The sequence below is a fragment of the Salmo salar genome, chromosome ssa05 (genome assembly GCF_905237065.1).
Source record: "Salmo salar chromosome ssa05, Ssal_v3.1, whole genome shotgun sequence".
NCBI classification, from domain to species: domain Eukaryota; kingdom Metazoa; phylum Chordata; class Actinopteri; order Salmoniformes; family Salmonidae; genus Salmo; species Salmo salar.
In genome coordinates, this window is record NC_059446.1 from 8,502,199 (window position 1) to 8,521,261 (window position 19,063).

Consider the following 19,063-nt stretch of genomic DNA (forward strand, 5'->3'; position numbering starts at 1 on the left):
TGAATTTACTGGATGCACCTGAGCTCAAATTCAAAGCTCATAGCAAACGGTCTGAATACTTATTTAAATAAGCTATGTTTTTTATTTTTAATCAATTTGCAAACATTTCTTAAAACCTGAAGTCTGTTACAACGCCAAACTGCAGTCAGGTCAAGACCCTGGTGATGCAGATGAGCTTCCCTGAGACGGTTTCTGCAGAATTTCTTCAGTTGTGCAAACCCAGTTTTATCAGCTGTTCGAGTTCATCCCGCAGGTTAAGAAGCCAGATATGGAGTTTCTGGGCTGGCGTGGTTACACGCGGTCTGCGGTTGTGAGGCCGGTTGGACGTAATGCCAAATTCTCTGAAATGACGTTGGAGGTGGCTTATGGTAGAGAAATTAACATTCAATTCTCTGGCAACAGTTCTGGTGGACTTTCATGCCAATTTCACACTCCCTCAAAACTTGAGACATCTGTGGCATTGTGTTGTGTGACAAAACTGCACATTTTAGAGTGGCCTTTTATTGTCCACAGCACAAGATGCACCTGTGTAATGATCATGCCGTTTAATCAGCTTTTTGATATGACACACCTGTCAGCTGGATGGATTATCTTGGCAAAGGAGAAATGCTCACTAACAGGGATGTAAACAAATTTGTGCACAACATTTGAGAGAAATAAGCTTTTTGTGGGTATGGAAAATGTCTGGGATCTTTTATTTCAGCTCATGAAACATGGGACCAACACTTTACATGTTACGTTTATATTTTTGATCAGTATACTTCCTCAACCAAGCAATGCAATTATCTGAACGTCTGCATGGGAGGCATCTATAAGTTCAAATGATCAACCAAGCTCCTTTTTTTTTAGACTCTAACCCTAAAATAACTGGTTACATTGTTTCTCATCTCTGCATCACAACAGTTGGTGAACATTCAAAAGACCAGCATCTGAGAGGGATGTAGTCCTACGACTTTAATATAAATCAAAAAATGCATCTTGCACTTACATTTATAGCAAGATGAGTTGTCAGAAAACATTAAACAAAACCAGGCATACAAAACTCAATACATTCTCCAGATCGCTTCATAGTTGGTTCCTCCTGGTACAGCGCATTGGTTAAAATTAAAACTTAAAGCTCTATAGCTAAACATGAAAGCCTAAAAAAAAACTGCCGAAACATCCACTCTAGGGTTACAAACTAACTCTATCCATGCATGAACACTTGATCAACAGTTCGACACGTGTAATATCCTACACAGGAGTCTTCATCCCTGTGCTACTTTGAGCTTTGGCCTTCTCTTTTTCCAGATGTTTCTGAAAAAAAAAAAAAAAAGGAATTCATTCAGGTTTCAGAGGATATAATTGTTCTTAAGCTGAACACTGTTTGATACCAAGTGAGAGACGTATTGGTGTGTTCTGTGTCAGAGCTTTAAATGACTGCTTAGATATTTTTGGTATATCTGATAATTGACTAAAACATTGTATATCCCGTGTGGCTCAGTTGGTAGAGCATGGTGTTTGCAACGCCAGGGTTGTGGGTTCGATTCCCACGAGGGACCAGTACGGAGAAAAAAAATGTATGAAATGTATGCATTCACTACTGTAAGTCGCTCTGGATAAGAGCGTCTGCTAAATGACTAAAATGTAAATGTATACGTTTACCTTGAGTTTTTGGTAGTGAGATTGACTGCTGCAGTGAACCTTCTTGGCTGTCTCCTCATTGGAATAGAACAGGAAACAGACTCTACAGTAGTACCCCATCTTCACATATTCAACACCTGCAATCAGACATCAGAGTCACTATGATGTTAGGATGTAACGTGTGAAATATACAGTACATATATATATAGTTCTAATGTTTACGTTTTAGACAAGATAAGAAGTTGCCTCACAGAAAAAGATGGTTATTCTATATGTTATTAAAAAAGGTCGTACTAAACACACAGAAATCCCTTTCCCTCTAAAGAGTATTAATCTCAGCATGTCCTTACCCACTGGGTTGTTAGGCTCATAAGGCCCCAGAGGAACCGGGCTGGTTGATGAAAGCTTCCCCTCGGCCTGGGATGGTGTGCTAGCAGTCTCTCCATTCTCCTCAACGCTTCTCACACTCACTATGGAAATGGGCGCCTCGTTTTCCTCCGTTTTTATGTTCTACAGCGTAGAGCAATAGATCGTCAGTTCCTTAAGTTACTACTTTTGGTTGACAAACTAAAACTGCCTCGGGTTACATCCCAAAATGGTGTCAACTTCCCCATCAGATCATCATTGAGGGATTGCTGATGATAACAGCAAACTACGTTTGACCAAAGCCCCATAGGACTGTGAGCCGTATTAACACACTATGTGAATATGGTGCCATTTCAGAACAACCTACACCAGATAAACTTACCATGTCAGTGTCTATTTCGTGTACAGCTGAGTTCTCAGAGGGTTGACCGTATTCCCCCTGGACCACCTCCTCCTCCTTCCTAACCTCTACCTCACTCTGCTCAGTGGGCGCCTCCACCATCTTCTCCTTGTCAGGCTCGTCTGCTGATGAAGATGCCGTCTCCTCTCTGGACTTCTTGACTGGAGGTTCTTCATCCTGTTTGGCTGAGCTTTTGGCTGCTGAGCTCCTATGGGAGCTTGTTTCACTGCCTGATCGCTCCCTCTTCGACGGCCTCTTCTCCTTCTCCTCGGAGTCAGGAGCTGGTGGTCGGTGTCTAGTGTGGGAAAGAGCATTTCATTTCAATTCAACTTTATTGTCCCAGAAGGGCAATTTGGTTTAAGCACATTACATATGTTACATTACATACAGTACAAAGAGAAGTATTTAGTAGTGACAAAAATAACAAGATGAAGTGTACAACGCTCACAGCAAATACACCAACTGTTTAGTTTGACTCACCCGTATTTGAGTTGTTTGTACTTCCTGCTCACGTACACCGTTAGCCGCTTGCCTTCCAATTTAGGGGGCGTGTCCTTGTAGGTTTCAGCCATTCTCTCAGCGTCCTCTCCACGTTCCATCTCAATGAAACACTAGAAATTAAAGAATCAACATACAAAATAAACATGTGATTTATACCGTATCCCACTCATTCACCCCTGAGGCATTCCAAAAAAGCTCTGTAGCTGAAGAGAAAACAAAATATTGAATTAATATTCAATTACCTCGTTGCGAGATCTGTTCAGAAAATAGCGTCTGACTTTGCCGAACGGTTCAGCAATTTTCAGGAGGGAGGCATCAGAGGATTTGAAGTGTGGAATCTGTCCCACGTATACCACTCTCCCACTCTGCAAGAAGAACAGGAACATTACAAAGAAGTTCTACAGTAGAAGGCTGGCAAACGGAATCTTCATGTACGGAGCTCACCTGAATGGTAGCGTATGTCTGTGAATGGTAGATTTTCACAGATTTCCCACACACAGTTGGTGTTACATTCCCACTGTAGAAATTGACCATTGCTTTCGCCTCTTCTTCCGAAGTGAGTTGCAGAAAGGCCTAGATTCACCAACAAAAAACGATGGTTAGATGTTGACGTCCATCATTCTGTTTTTGCTTCACTGTCAAATAAATTAACTAATCAAATCAACCAACTAACTTTACCTCAGGTCTCACGTCAAGCACCAGGTGCTGAACTACTGTACCGAAGGGTTTGGCCAGGGCCAAGATCTCGTTCAGAAAACCATAGGCTCGTTTAAATCCCACAACGTTGACCACTCTCAATCCCCCAATTTTCTTAGAGCTTCCTGCAAAGAGAGAATTACACAACTGTTTACTTTTCCTACAATAGTCGCTGTAGCCTATTTTATGTGGGCCGACACTGTACCAATGGTTTTCAATTCCACAGACGCTGTCATCAATCATCCTAAATTAAATATCATGCTAGAGGTGAAGTTAATGTTGTTTACCTGAAGATGAGTATTTTTCTTTGGATGAGGAGTCCTGTCTCTCCAAGTCCTCGTCCTCTGCCAGCTCATCCAGAGTCACAAAGTCATCCATGTTCTCTGGGAAATCCTGCTCCATGCTGCCCTCCTCCTGTCGGAAAGGAACAACATGTCAACATATAAGTTACATATTCACTACCATTCAAAAGTTTGGGGTCACTTAGAAATGTTCTTGTTTTTGAAAGAAAAGCACATTTTTTACCCATTTAAAATAACATCAAATTGATCAGAAATACAGTGTAGACATTGTTAATGTTGTAAATGACTATCCTAGCTGGAAACGGCTGATTTTTTATGGATTATGTACATAGGCGTACAGAGGCCCATCATTAGCAACCATCACTCCTGTGTTCCAATGGCATGTTGTGTTAGCTAATCCATGTTTATCATTATAAAAGGCTAATTGATCATTAGAAAACCCTTTTGCAATTATGTTAGCACAGCTGAAAACTGTTGTTCTGATTAAAGAAGCAATAAAACTGTCCTTCTTTAGACTAGTTGAGTATCTGGAGCATCAGCATTTGTGGGTTCGATTACAGGCTCAAAATGGCCAGAAACAAAGACCTTTCTTCTGAAACTCGTCAGTCTATTCTTGTTCTGAGAAATGAAGGCTATTCCATGCGAGAAATTGCCAAATTGGCCAGCCTGAGATATGGCTTTTTCTTTGCAACTCTGCCTAGAAGGCCAGCATCCCGGAGTCGCCTCTCCACTGTTGACTTTGAGACTGGTGTTTTGCAGGTACTATTTAATAAAGCTGCACGTTGAGGACTTGTGAGGCGTCTGTTTCTCAAACTAGACATGAATGTACTTGTCCTCTTGCTCAGTTGTGCACCGGGGCCTCCCACTCCTCTTTCTATTCTGGTTAGAGCCAGTTTGCGCTGTTCTGTGAAAGGAGTAGTACACAGCGTTGTACGAGATCTTCAGTTTCTTGGCCAGTTTTATTGCTTCTTTAATCAGCATAACAGTTTTCAGCTGGGCTGACATAATTGCAAAAGGGTTTTCTAATGCTCAATTAGCCTTTTAAAATGCTAAACTTGGATTAGCTAACACAACGTGCCATTGGAACACAGGCGTGATGGTTGCTGATAATGGGCCTCTGTACGCCTATGTAGATATTCCATAAAAAATCTGCTGTTTCCAGCTACAATCGTCATTTACAACATTAACAATGTCTACACTGTATTTCTGATCAATTTGATGTTATTTTAAATGGACCAAAAATGTGCTTTTCTTTCAAAAACAAGGACATTTCTAAGTGACCCCAAACTTTTAAACGGTAGTGTATATCAACATATTAGTTACATATACAACATATATGTCAACATATTAGTTACAGATTCTATATATATCTTGAGAAATTGGTTACATATTCTAAATATATGTGGACATATTAGTTAAATATATGTTTACAATATGGACAACAATCAGAAAAGGCAGATAAGTAATTGTGCTCAACAGAACTTAGTCTCAAACTGAACAAAACACAAGAGTAGCGCCAACTTGTAAGAAAGACAAATATAATATTTTCTTGAACTATAAAAGTTTTCTGTTGTTGACCTACCTGATCTGCAGGTAACTGTTCTTCATGCATCTCTGAGCTCTCTGCTGGCCCTGCCGACGGCGAGTCATCCTTGTCCTCGGTCTCTGGCTCATCTGTAGTGGCTTCAGTTTCCATCTGTTCACTCTCAGGCTCTCCCTCTGCTTTCTCCTCTGGACCAGGCACAGTCCCTTCCTCCGAGACCTCTGACCCCTCAGCCTTCTCTGTGACATCACTACTGCTCAGAACCTTGGCAGTGCTCGGAACGTCATCCGAGTCCGGAGCAGGTTCCTTATCCTCCTGCGATTCCAGACTGGTGTTGGCAGCAGTTTCTGGGTCTTCCGTCACGGCTTCAGCATTGTCCGCTGACGGCCCAACATCATGTGAACCCTGGTCTCCCTCCCCTTCGTACTCCTCAGCTTTATCTCCCTCTATCACACCAGCCACCACATCCCCTGATCCCACTCCCTCACCCTCTCTCCCTGACCCCTCTCCCTGTCTCCCTGACCCCTCTCTCCCTGCACCGCCATCCTCTCCTTTTGGTGGTTCCTTCTTGTCCTCTTTGGCTTTGCTGCTAGAAGAAGAGGACGATTTGGTGCTCTTGGAGGAGGAAGATTTGTCTTTGGGCCCAGTACTACTGCTCCTTCTCCTTCTCTTGTCATCCATCATTTTGTTGGAGCGATTACTCACACTGTTACAGACAGACAACAATCAGTCCAGAAAGCTCTGTGAAAAAAAAGGACAACTAAGTCCTCTAACATGATAATGAAGTACTGAATCAATCTTGGAATTCTTACTTTAAGGTCTTGTACTTGGTACAGATGTTTAAGCGGACACTCTTTCCCTGGATGGTCAGCGGATTCAGAGTGTAGTACTTCACCAACATCTCAGCATCCTCTGCAGACCCCAGCTGAACAAAAGCCTTGGAAGACGAATACTAACGATACATTTTAAGCATTCATGACACATCCAGAAATAAATTTAAAAAATACTGAGACTAATATAATACAATTAACATGTGCAATTTAGCAGACGCTTTCATCCATACATTAGTATGATTTTTATACAAACAGAAGAGTAAGACTTTTACCTCTTCAGTTAGAAACAAGTGTTTCTTCACGATGCCGAAGCGCCGCGCGATGGTGAGGAGTTCCTGCTTCTTCTCATTCTCACGCGGCAAGTTGGAGAAGAAGACAACCTGCGATTGGTTCGCTGCCGCTGGCTCTTTGCCTTGTTTCGCCTCCCGGTTGATTCTCTCAGTTCTGCTGTCTTTCTGTATTAAGAAAGAGGACAATATTACGTCTACTGATCTGCATGCATGATCACTGCTTGAATTGAATGGGGGTAGTTAACGGTCAGCGAAGTTAGAAACGCAGCTGAGTGATTTGAAGTATTTCAAATCTACACAGCAGATAGATACAGGCAAAACTAATGAAAATAGATGAATAACGGCATTCCAATATTACCTGAATCACCATGAGTTCTTTGGACAGATAAAAGGTGATTTGTTTCCCATTCAACACCGCTGGGTTCTGCTGGTAGTAGCTCACCACATCCCTAGCTTCCTTATGAGTCTCCATTTCTAAAAAGGCCTGTGGAGTAGGAATTGACACCATGAACCCTACAGGACCAGTCAGCAGGTGCTCTAATACAATGCCATGTGTTTACTTCTGTTAAATGAGGCAATAAGTACAAGTCAAGTTTTAGGTTATTATTTCTTTTAAACCTAAATCTTCACAGACAGTTACTCTGTTATTCAAAGTAGAGTTCACGTTGATTTCCGTTGTACTGCAATACGTTACTGGTTTATTCCCACCAGGGATGCACGATATATCGGTGAACATATCGGAATCGGCCGGTATTAGATAAAAATGCAAACACCAGTATCGGCCCGATGTCTAGTTTAACGACGATGTGAAAAAACGTTATTAAAGCTGACGTGCATACCTATATAACGTAGGTACATGATGTAATGACGCCACATAAAATTTTGCGCTGTACGTGCAACACAGCATTCCTAACCTAGCCCACAATGTCTGCTGTGTGGATCGAGCAGTCAACACGTCGAACAGTCATTTGAAAGAGTAAGAACATTTCAGCGAGACAACTCAAAGGGGAAATCCATTAACGCCAAGATAATGGAATTCATTGCCCTTGACAATCAACCATTCTCTGTCGTGGTTGATGTTGGCTTTCGCTACTGGTCGAGCACCGGTACACAGTAACGTTACCAAGTGCGTTATTGTTCAGATGTTTCCCTACCGGAGTTAAACAGTAATAGCGTCACTGCTATTAGCTTCACGACATACTATGGAACGCCGGTTGGGTCTTTGCGTGTCAAAAAAGATACGTCAAATAACACTATTTGACAATAACACTATTTGACACGTTAAATAAGCTTTTAATTTGACACGTCAAATAACACAGTTCTATTATAGAATGTTGTGTGTTCTGAATTTGCACGTGCAAGCCAAGTGCCACCACTACTATCAGTAGCACTGACAAAGCTGTACAAAAAAGTCTGCAAACAAGCAAACACCGGCCACGAACGATGTGTTTACAATACCGCGTTAGTAATAAAGCATTATTTTTTTCGACCGCAACTTTTGGGGTAGCTAGCTAGCACCAATACAACCAGCCTGAAAACAATGACCAGTAGAAACTGCAGTCATTTTCCCAATTCTTAGCAATGATTTAGGAATCCTTGTGAGGAAGTTTTAGCTAGGTAGCCACTTGTTGTTTGCCTATTGAAATTGAACTTCAGTTCATGAAAATAAATAGCTAGCCAGCTACATAACCATGCTGCCCAAAGCTAACAATATAGACAGCCAGCGAGCTTCATCTGGCTAGTGAGGCTCGACCGGACCGGGTTCTGTGTTGTGAAGCTAGCCACAATAAGGATTAGGCACAATAGTGGAATTTGCGGTTTGCCTTCAAAAGAAAAGTACCTCTTTGAAAGTGATGCAGAAGGTTACATTTGGTGGAATCATGTCATATTTAGACTAGATAATGTTAAGGTTGGAATGTGAAGCAATGAAATGGGGTATCAGTATACTCTGTGACACCCACAGAACACAATGGTGAAGAGTTTATGCAAATATTAGCGTTGTAGCTCTTATCTCGGGACTGAGACTGTGTGAAATCACCTCCCCAGTCAGCCTATTGTGTGTATTGACATTCATATTGCACTGTATAGCTTTACCTAAGGATTGGGGATCAATAAAATGGGGGTAACAGTCTATTTAATACCCAATATATATTTTCCCAACGTCCTCCTCAGAGTTATCAGACTCCAAAACATCCAAGCAGTGTTGTTTTTCCTCGGGAATAGTGTTCAATACACATAGGTTGACAATAAATGTGGCTCAATTCACAGTTGTTTCAGAGTCCCACAATAAGAGCTACGATGCTAATGTTCTCTGGTTGTCACTGAGTAGACTGATACCCCATGTCATTGATCCGCAATCCATAGGTAAGGCTGTACAGTGAAATAAGTATGTCCCCAATGCAATTCTAAAGTATAATACATCCAGTGTGATTTCAACAGATTTTTGTCAAATTAACAAATTAATGTATTTTGTTGATTTTATATAACATTCCAACCTCGTTTAGCATGATCTATTAAATTATGGCATAATTCTACTATTTGTATTCCCTTGCATCACTGTCAATTACATTATTTTGAAGTCCACTACTGTGGCTAATCCTTATTGTGGCTAGCTTCACATAGATCCGACCACCATTAATCAAATAAGAACTGTCTTATAAATTAGGGTTATTTAAGATGACACCTAGCTATATTGTTAGCTAGCTAACTATATAGCTACTGAAACAGATGTCATTTTGCTATGTTTTTGGGGAAGAACATCCATGAGCTAGCTAGCTTTTTTTTTTACGACCAGCACTGTAGATGCGCCAGACAACTTTACCAGCATCATAGCACATGTATCGATGAATCATTATGACATGAAATACGAGTGATAGTGTAATTAATGTGTAATAACTACATAAAAAAATGAATGAACGAGTTAAATTATTATTGTGACGTACAGTTATTCAGGTCCTGATTGGTCAACGAGCTTATTTGACACGCTATTTGACGTGTATCTGTTTTGATACACAAAGACCCAAACGGCGTTTCATAGAAATCCTGGTTGAGAATGAAACGACTGAACAAATGAACAACCAAACAGCACAGCAAGTAAGTTAAATAAATAGGTTTTGATGATGTTTTACTGGTAAGGGGGACATACGTAAATGCCAGTGTGGTGTGTGTAACCTTTAACTAGGCAAGTCAGTTAAGAACAAATTGTTATTTGCAATGATAGCCTACCCCGGGTAAACACGGGTGGGTCAATTGTGCGCCGCCCTATGGGACTCCCAATCACGGCCGGATGTGATACAGCCAGGATTCGAACCAGGGACTGTAGTGATGCCACTTGCACTGAGATGCAGTGCCTTAGACCGCTGCGTCCATGTGTGTGTTAACTATTTAACTAGAATGATTAAAAGGCCGCTAAAATGTTAAATATGGGTTATCGATATCGTTTTTTTGTTGGCAAGGAAAATATCAGGTATCAGTATCAGCCAAAAATGTCATATCGGTGCATCACTAATTCCGGCTACACAATAAATATTAGGCTACCATTTAGCCATCGCTCATTCAATAGCCAACCATGCTACCATTTAGCCATCGCTCATTCAATAGCCAACCATGCTACCATTTAGCCATCGCTCATTCAATAGCCAACCATGCTACCATTTAGCCATCGCTCATTCAATAGCCAACCATGCTACCATTTAGCCATCGCTCATTCAATAGCCAACCATGCTACCATTTAGCCATCGCTCATTCAATAGCCAACCATGCTCTTAAGTAAATAGACGGGTAGGCTACAGTATTGCTGTGCGATAGGTGTGACATCGTCAAGGCAGGAGACAGAAAAACAACGTATTGATAAAGTAAATATTGAACAACAATTCATATTTTTGTATAGAAGTGTTGGCTGTAGCATTTACTTTAAAATTGTTCAATAGGCCAATAACTCTTACAGAATGCGCAGCCAGTGTTTGGCACCCTCTATAGGCAGCATGCATTTAAGTTTCAAAGCCACTGCAAAACATTCTAAACATTCTGCCCACACCTCTACAGAAATGTGATAATTTGCTATTGCGCTTTAGAAACTGTCATGGTCTTGTTCCAAATTATAGAGCAAACGAGGGCGTTTTTGGTTACCATTAAAAGGTGAATGGAGGTCGTTTTTGTTACCATTAAAAGGAGAATGGAGGGTGTTTTTGTTACCATTAAAAGGTGAATGGAGGGCGTTTCTAGGCAAGGTTGTAACGCTTGATCACGAGTGCAGAACTATAGTATGGCTCTGACATATCAATGGAAAACATGTGTATATGTTGAAATATAGTATGGCTCTGATATATCAATGGAAAACATGTGTATATGTTGAAATATAGTATGGCTCTGATATATCAATGGAAAACATGTGTATATGTTGAAATATAGTATGTCTCTGACATATCAATGGAAAGCATATGTATATGTTGCGTGCGACAGTTTGATAAATCGCAATAATTTGTTGCGCACGCAAATCCTAGAATCTCCACGTACGCCAGAATTTAGTGAGAAATGTATAAATGAGACCTCAGGCACAAAGTGTCGTGCTTTACCTTGTTCTTCAGAACCAGGTGTTCACAGAGAGTTCCAAAGGGTTCGGCCAGGGCTAACAAGGCTTTGTTAGACAGAGGACTCTTCTCATATTTGGCCACCACTACTTTGCTTCTGATCTGATGAGGAGAACAGTTACAAAACAGGTTGAATCCATCACTTTCACACCAAAGACACACCAGTAAATACATTTTGATTTGTGGAGGAGTTACTTGGTCACTGCATTACAGTAAAGAGAATTGTATTTTATCAAGATAATATGACAAATTAAACACATTACCTGCTTAGGTGCCATAGAGTGTTGATGTGGCTTGCCTGATCCAATGTTAGATCCAGCACCACCGCCTAAACGAAATGATAATAACACAGGGCTTTTATATATACGGCTTTTCAAGGACACACAGTCACTTAAATTACAACAGTGGCCAGCTAAACAAAAGCAAACATGGATTGCTAGCTTATTTGGTCTATAGAGTGATTACAGGGTCAGGAAGCCAATATATAATTTGGGTGAACTAGGCCTAGCCCTTCAATGATAATGATAACATGGTAATGAATACAAAAAAAATCACCAGTAAGTGAAAGCAATAAGCATACCTTGGTTGCGTGTGAAAATGCACCCTATTCCCTATATAGTGCACTACTTTTGGCCAGAACCCATTAATAAGGAAGTAGTGCACTACTTTTGGCCAGAACCCATTAATAAGGAAGTAGAGCACTACTTTTGGCCAGAGCCCTATGGGACCCTAATCAAAAGTAGTGCACTAAAAAGGAATAGGGTGCCATTTCAGACACAGACGTAATCTTTCACACAAACACAGCATTACCCCAGCCGGAGCTCATGCGGCCTCCTCCAGCCTGCTGCCCACCGCCCATGGGGATTGGCCCCAGGAGACCGGCTGATTGATTGGTGGTCTCCAGTAGATGAGACCCACCGCTGAAAAGGGACAAACATGAGATTCAGTCTACTATTATTATACAAGACTGATTCATCCACGTATTTAAACGTGCAACTGCACTTCCTGATTTAGCCTCATTTTAGATTTGGTTAATTAAGAAATGGTAGTGGCCATTACTGAATTCAAACGCTAGTTGGTTTCAGGGTGTGGTTTGATGTGGGTGTCTCGTGTGTGTGTGTGTGTGTGTGTGTGTGTGTGTGTGTGTGTGTGTGTGTGTGTGTGTGTGTGTGTGTGTGTGTGTGTGTGTGTTCACAGATGGGAAGAGTTAGACAAATTATTTCCACAATTAACTTTAGCAGTCTGGTGTGCGACCGTGGTAAATTTGCTTTGACTTTGGATAGCCTATCTCCATGGCTAGTTATAGACCGTCAATAAATGACACAATGTAAATGAGACAATACTTTCATGTTGCATACCTTTTAGTTCTCATTAAATGCTTTCAATATTTGAGGTTTTTAAGTCATTGAAATTTGGATTTTAACATATAGTCCCATGTACATTGTGTAATTTACTGATGGTCCCCAACTAGCCCATAGGGATATCCAAAGTCAACCCTGATTTACCACAGGCATTAATGATCAGGTGGCGTGCAGCTGCACTCCGAATTGATGATTACTAGTGTGCTGCCAGCTGTGGGCAGGATTAAAACAAAGCCAACTTTCATTTATGTTGTGATGCAGTCACGACTGCAAGTCTCACAAAACTCTGTTTTGGACAAGACTGACTTAATGACCAAAATTATTCTATTTACACTTTGTAGTAAATTTTGACATTCGAATAAATGTTTCACAGTCATATTGATGCCACACAGCCTGTTTTCAAAATGAGAAGTCGTTTTTTTAGGGTAGTTGCTCTTTAACATCAAACCACCTGAAAGGTTCTGGTTTACTGTGTTCTTATGTTCTTTAACCACCTGAAAGGTTCTGGTTTACTGTGTTCTTATGTTCTTTAACCACCTGAAAGGTTCTGGTTTACTGTGTTCTTATGTTCTTTAACCACCTGAAAGGTTCTGGTTTACTGTGTTCTTATGTTCTTTAACCACCTGAAAGGTTCTGGTTTACTGTGTTCTTATGTTCTTTAACCACCTGAAAGGTTCTGGTTTACTGTGTTCTTATGTTCTTTAACCACCTGAAAGGTTCTGGTTTACTGTGTTCTTATGTTCTTTAACCACCTGAAAGGTTCTGGTTTACTGTGTTCTTATGTTCTTTAACCACCTGAAAGGTTCTGGCTTACTGTGTTCTTATGTTCTTTAACCACCTGAAAGGTTCTGGTTTACTGTGTTCTTATGTTCTTTAACCACCTGAAAGGTTCTCGTTTACTGTGTTCTTATGTTCTTTAGAAACTGTTGGGACTAATATTTGCAAACATGTTATAACAACCGGCGTGTGTGTGTGTGAGAATTTTTTATTTAACTAGGCAAGTCAGTTAAGCACAAATTCTTATCTAGAATGACGGCCTACACCGGCCAAACCAGGACGAAGCTGGGCCAATTGTGCGTCGCCCTATAGGACTCCCAATCACGGCCGGTTGTGATACAGCCTGGATTCGAACCAGGGTGTATGTAGTGACGCCTCTAGCACTGAGATGCAGTGCCTTAGACCGCTGCGCCACTCGGGAGCCCAAGAAAGAGAAAGTCAGAAAGAGAGAGCGAGAGTCTGTGTGTGTGTGTGTGTGTGTGTGTGCGCGTGCGGGAGACACACATACCCTCTGCTTGTGGCCATGTGTGGATCCCATTCTGGGTACCTAAAGATCATGGCAGAATATTGGTTAAAAAAAATGGCTGGTGGTAGCACACATTTTTATTATAAGACAAAACTCCAAAAAAGTTCCTTTCTTTTTACAACAGGCACGGGAAAAGATGTACACAGACGTTTCAGTGTGTATCACCTTCTTCGGTGTTTATCTGAACATTAGTGAAAATAACCTCATTGCTAAAAGGCCTATACATAACATAGTGTGTTTGAATAGAACGAGTAACTTACATTTGCAGGAGGAGCCTCTGGTTTTCTGCATGGCGTAATCCATCCGTGTGCTGGTTCCACTCCTGCAGACCAAGACAACCACTGGATGAGTGACTGATTTACTGAATACATACACTGTATACATGAATTGGCTCCCACACCAATTAGAAAGCAAAGGGTGATTAAACTATGGCTCTTCAAAAGGAGAAAGAAGCTGAATAAGTGGAGATATGATGCTAATATAAACTTGTTGAACCATTACTTTTTGTGTACAGTAGGATTGGCTTTCGTCACTTGATAATAAAAAGATAAAATATTTGATCATAAATTCTGGTCTTGAATTGAAAAAGTGTCCGTGTGTGCATGACAGCAGCAATCAAACTGAGATCAGAGTAGACAGTGTGTGTGTGTGGATGGATGAAACAGACAGGTAAAGTGGAAAAGGAATTGGAGTTACTACTCACCATGGTAGAATGCACGTCAAAATCACAAAGCGAGCACACATGGGGAAACATGTGAGGTATAACTCCTAAGAAGTCCTGCACTTTGCCTTGGGACGGGGAACCCATTCGCCTGGTCAAAAAGACACTGTCTGCCGCTGAGGTGGGACCCATGCCCATACCGCTGTAGCGATCATGGGAAAGATCTGAATACCAGCCTGGATCTCTTCCACCACTGCCGTGGCCATAGTCAAGTTCATACCTTCCAGCTGGAGTGTCTTGAATGGAATTGTAGCCCAAGTCTCCTTGCTGAGCGTGGGCCGAAGCTTGGCCCATGGAACCACCCAGTCTTCCAACACGCATGTCATCCCAGTTGTCTCTGCTGGCTCTGTATGGGGGCTCAGAGGAGAGCCCGGACAGGTCCCCTCTAGAGTTGCCTGCCATGCGTCTGTCAGAATCCACCTTCCGGTTCTTAAGCTGCATTATAAGCTGAGGCAAGGACTCCACACTAATGTTTTCTTCTGGGATCTGTGCCAGCACGTCTAGGTCAGCGGGCGACAGGCCCAAGCTGGCAAACAGCTTCATGGAGTTGCCAATGTGGCTGCCACCACGACGGGACAGCTGCGGGTCATGGTCGCCCTCACCACCACCCATACCTGAGGACATGCTGTGCAACTGTCTGGAGGTTGAGCCATGATGGAGGCTGTCTGAACGCTGTTCATTCATGCTGAAGTTGAGGGTCTCAGCAGCAGCCAGGAGCCCGCGTCCCACAGCAAAGCCTTTCTGAGAGGTATCAGATGGAATCTTCTGGGACATGGCCACTCTCAAAATGGCTGACGTGCTCTAAACTAACTCAACGTGAGACTTCACGGTACAAGAACAGAATAAGGAAGCAGTTAAGGGAGGGCCAATTTAAGTCTTTGATCGAAGGGAAGATTCAGTCAATTCAAAAAGAGACAACGACGTGGCAACAAGTCAATGTGGATGAGGAAAAGGAAAACTCTCCTCTTCATCTGATGGAATATTTCTGCAGAAACATAATGGTGAAAGTGTAGGGTGTAAGTTCTTGTCTGCCACCCTACTCCACAGTTAGCATGGGGACATGGAGGTGCAAACAACACTGTCCGCAGCCAGGTTCAGTTAGCCTACAATGTACAGATAGCAAGTGTAGAGAGGAGGGCCCAATTCAAATAGTAGTCAATTGAACTGTGTTCAGAATCAGACTGTTAGGTTTATATGAAAGAAACAGGAAGAATCATTTACAAAGCATTGAAGAGAGACAACTCACAGAAAAGGAGGGAAAAGTACAGCAAAGATTCAGACGTGAATTGACCTCATACGAAAGTAGAGGAAGATACTGTATATCATGAACTGTATGTCATAGCCAGAAGAGAAGATTGATTAACCCAAGTATGATCTTCATAAAACAAGGACAATGCTCACACTTTATCAGATGGCCAACAATAGGCCGAATAGGCCGAGTGGACACAACTTCACATGAATTGAAGAGCTAAAATTTGTAGCTACTAGGTTACAATGAGCAGTGGGGGTTGTGATAAAAAATGAATTTGGATCCAGTCTCTGATCAGGAAAGACTTGGATCAAGCTATAGCAAAGACAAGAGTATAGAGAATGTATCGCAACATTTGCTATCCATCTTAAAAAAACAAGTTGCTAGCTAACACGAGATGCAGCTAACCGCAACAGCTTTCGTCTGTACTGCAGCTGTGCAGCCAAAAACATCTGCACTCAGTGTGTGAATATTTGCTGAATTCTGTCCGTATTAGATATAAAAACGTTGTTTTGAAGATGATAGCAACTAACTAAATGTTAATATGCAACAACAGAACCAACATATTTGATCTGAAAGGCCTCTGGCCTAGTTAGCTTGCTAAGCTAATTTAATGGCGGCATTTAGCTGCATGTTTTCACGATGAGATGTACATTATATGCTACAACAACAACAAAAATTGGAGTTCTATGAAAACAATATATAGTTGTAATTTTGTAACGTTTGTTATTTTCTATTGAAAATGACGTTTTTTCCGTAGTTAAGGAGCTCAGTGTTTATTGTCCTTACCTGCGCGGGGGGGGGGGGGTGGTGACGCTGTAGCGAGCCAGGGAGTCTGCGCACTAATCACGTGGGAGGGTCACATGATACCTTCAGCATGTAAACAAACATCCCCAGCAGCCATTCTTTACACGATCTGAGGACAGTTCAACTTACACCTCCAGCTTTGAAACTTCACCGGGTAATTTCACCGTTGTGAAATATCGTAGAGATATATGACATTGCTGTGGTCCGTATAAAACAGAAATGAGTGTCCCTACTTGCTGCTTTTAGACTTTATATCGAGTCGTCTTAATAACAAAGGCAGACAACACGTGTCTATAGATAGCTACGCTGTGGTCATACTTAGCATTTTGAACTGTACTGTGTGTTTTCCCCTAGTCGTTGGTTGTTTATTTCTGTGTCTTATTATTACTATGTTCTGAAATATTGTCTTATTCCTGTTTTTGCAGATATAACTAACTTGTCTTGGTTACAGCCAAAATGAAAGACCCAAGTCGCATCAACAACACACCAAGCCTCAGCAACATAGAATTGATCCTACATGGACAGTTCATCAATGATGACAATCCCTTTGCTGAATACATGTGGATGGAGAACGAGGAGGAATTCAACAGACAGGTCCTCTACTTATTCTGTCTATTGATGATGTACTAGATTAGGTAGCTAGTTGATGTAATTTCTCATGCCTACACCACACACAAAGAAATACCTATTTTTGTAATGTATCGTTATTTATTTAATTGATAGTGTTACGAAGAGTTGGGTGTCTAAAGTATTTTGAATGCTTTTTCCACAGATTGAGGAGGAACTGTGGGAGGAGGAGTTTATTGAGCAGTGTTTCCAGGAGATGTTGGAGGAAGAGGAGAACGAATGGTTCATCCCAGCCAGAGATCTCCCTCCAACCCTCGGTCAGCTCCAGGACCAACTAAACCTACTGGTCCTCAGTGACACAGGCATCGCCGACGACCTGGCGGTAAATGTTTCAGAGTTGTTTTGTTTGTCCAGGTTTTATGAAGGTTAAGTCTGTGGAAAGTAGCCATTTTAGTTGGCCTAGTCCCAGTTTCGTGTTAGCCTCGTAAATACCAGACTGATTACCACTGCGTGTATGGAACCATTCATGTAAACGTGCAAGATCAGGTGGCTTGCTAGGCTAGTCTCGTGTGGCCATCCTTCCAAATCTGTTCTCATCAACTCATCAAAAGGCTTTAATATATATATATATAACTAGGCAAGTCAGTTAAGAACAAATTCTTATTTACAATGACGGCCTACCCCGGCCAAACCCGGATGACACTGGGCCAATTGTGCGCCGCCCTATGGGACTCCCAATCACGGCCGGATGTAATACAGACTGAGGCTTGCCTAGTCCCAGATATATATGTGCTATCTTGTTCTAGTTTCAAGTTTTATTAGTCGTATGTACGGGATACACAAGGGAAACACCATCCAATGAAATGCTTACTTGCAGGTTCCTTGTCGACAATGCAACAACAATAAGAAATAATAAAAGATAAGAATACGAACAGAAAGTAAATGGCTCAGTAGAATAGAATAAACATTTTAGCATAAGTATAAAGTATGATTTTTGTCAAGATGGCACAGGCTGGAACACACTGTACAAATAGTCGGCCTATGACATCGCCATTTGTTTGGATTGAATAATCTCTGTAAGCTTTGATGACATTTTCCCTCATGTTTTTTTCTCTTTAGGTTAACAGCAATTTGAACCCTGAAGCGCAAGAATTCGTACCAGGATTGAAGCACTGAGACTAGTCCTCTGATGAACAAGTCATCTGTCCACACTGAAGCCAGCGTAGGAAGATCTGTTTGAGTTTTGTTAATCTGTTGCACTTAATGTGTTGCCAAAGTTTTCCAGCTAGCCCTGCATGTTTAACGTTTTGAATAATGTTGTGTATATAAATCATGTTTTTTTTGTAACTCTTCTGAATGTAAAAACAGCCAGAAGACCTTTTTACTTTTATTTCCTTTTTGAATATTATAGGCCTGTGTTATGTAAGTAGTTCTAACATACCTGCTTTATCAAATAATAATTTTCTGTTCAATCAAAATTAGTGGTTCATTTAAAAATCAAAATACATTTTTCATTAGATCTTGGTTTGCATTATGAATTCCTTTTATTGAAATGCAGATTGTAAATAGTCCGGGTGGCCATTCGATTAATTGTTCAGCAGTCTAATGGCTTGTGGGTAGAAGCTGTTAAGGAGCCTTTTATTTTCATTGCTCCTCTACTTCCTGCCATTATCGTTCAGAGCCTGGTGCTTGATATCCTACTGCCATGTAGATGTTGACCTTAGATTTTTTTTAAATGCACATAAAAAGGAAAACTACTGTATAAAAATGTACCAAAAGTATTGCACAAACATACAAAAAAACCATATATTTTTTTCTTAAAGTATTTGAAAATAAATATTGATGGATGGACTATATATTTGTGATTTCACAAAAAAAATAAACATGGCTCCCTCATAAATGTATACTCTTG

At 41.2% G+C, this 19,063-nt stretch overlaps 2 protein-coding genes across 4 annotated transcripts; one reads left to right on the top strand and one right to left on the bottom strand.

Moving 5' to 3' along the window:
• Positions 1-930: 930 nt before the first annotated feature.
• Positions 931-16,543, bottom strand: LOC106604140 (matrin-3). Of its 2 annotated transcripts, none has more exons than XM_014198544.2 (19): positions 14,511-16,543; positions 14,068-14,129; positions 13,790-13,828; positions 11,954-12,063; positions 11,407-11,471; positions 11,129-11,245; positions 6,913-7,038; positions 6,537-6,719; positions 6,244-6,368; positions 5,471-6,137; positions 3,874-4,000; positions 3,569-3,711; positions 3,335-3,463; positions 3,133-3,255; positions 2,870-3,000; positions 2,372-2,684; positions 1,974-2,133; positions 1,645-1,760; positions 931-1,296 (listed from the first exon to the last, which is right to left on the bottom strand). In XM_014198544.2, the coding sequence occupies exons 1-19, from the start codon at positions 15,300-15,302 to the stop codon at positions 1,234-1,236; spliced, it is 3,591 nt and encodes a 1,196-aa protein (XP_014054019.1). In that variant the 5' UTR covers positions 15,303-16,543; the 3' UTR covers positions 931-1,233. The 2 variants fall into 2 exon arrangements, with proteins under 2 accessions (XP_014054019.1, XP_014054018.1); XM_014198543.2 differs by having other exon boundaries at positions 6,244-6,383.
• Positions 16,544-16,625: 82 nt separating this feature from the next.
• On the top strand, positions 16,626-19,055 carry LOC106604141 (polyadenylate-binding protein-interacting protein 2). Of its 2 annotated transcripts, none has more exons than XM_014198545.2 (4): positions 16,626-16,738; positions 17,010-17,178; positions 17,357-17,533; positions 18,271-19,055. In XM_014198545.2, the coding sequence occupies exons 2-4, from the start codon at positions 17,041-17,043 to the stop codon at positions 18,325-18,327; spliced, it is 372 nt and encodes a 123-aa protein (XP_014054020.1). In that variant the 5' UTR covers positions 16,626-16,738; positions 17,010-17,040; the 3' UTR covers positions 18,328-19,055. The 2 variants fall into 2 exon arrangements, with proteins under 2 accessions (XP_014054020.1, XP_014054021.1); XM_014198546.2 differs by having other exon boundaries at positions 16,632-16,738; positions 17,036-17,178.
• The last annotated feature ends 8 nt before the right edge of the window (positions 19,056-19,063 follow it).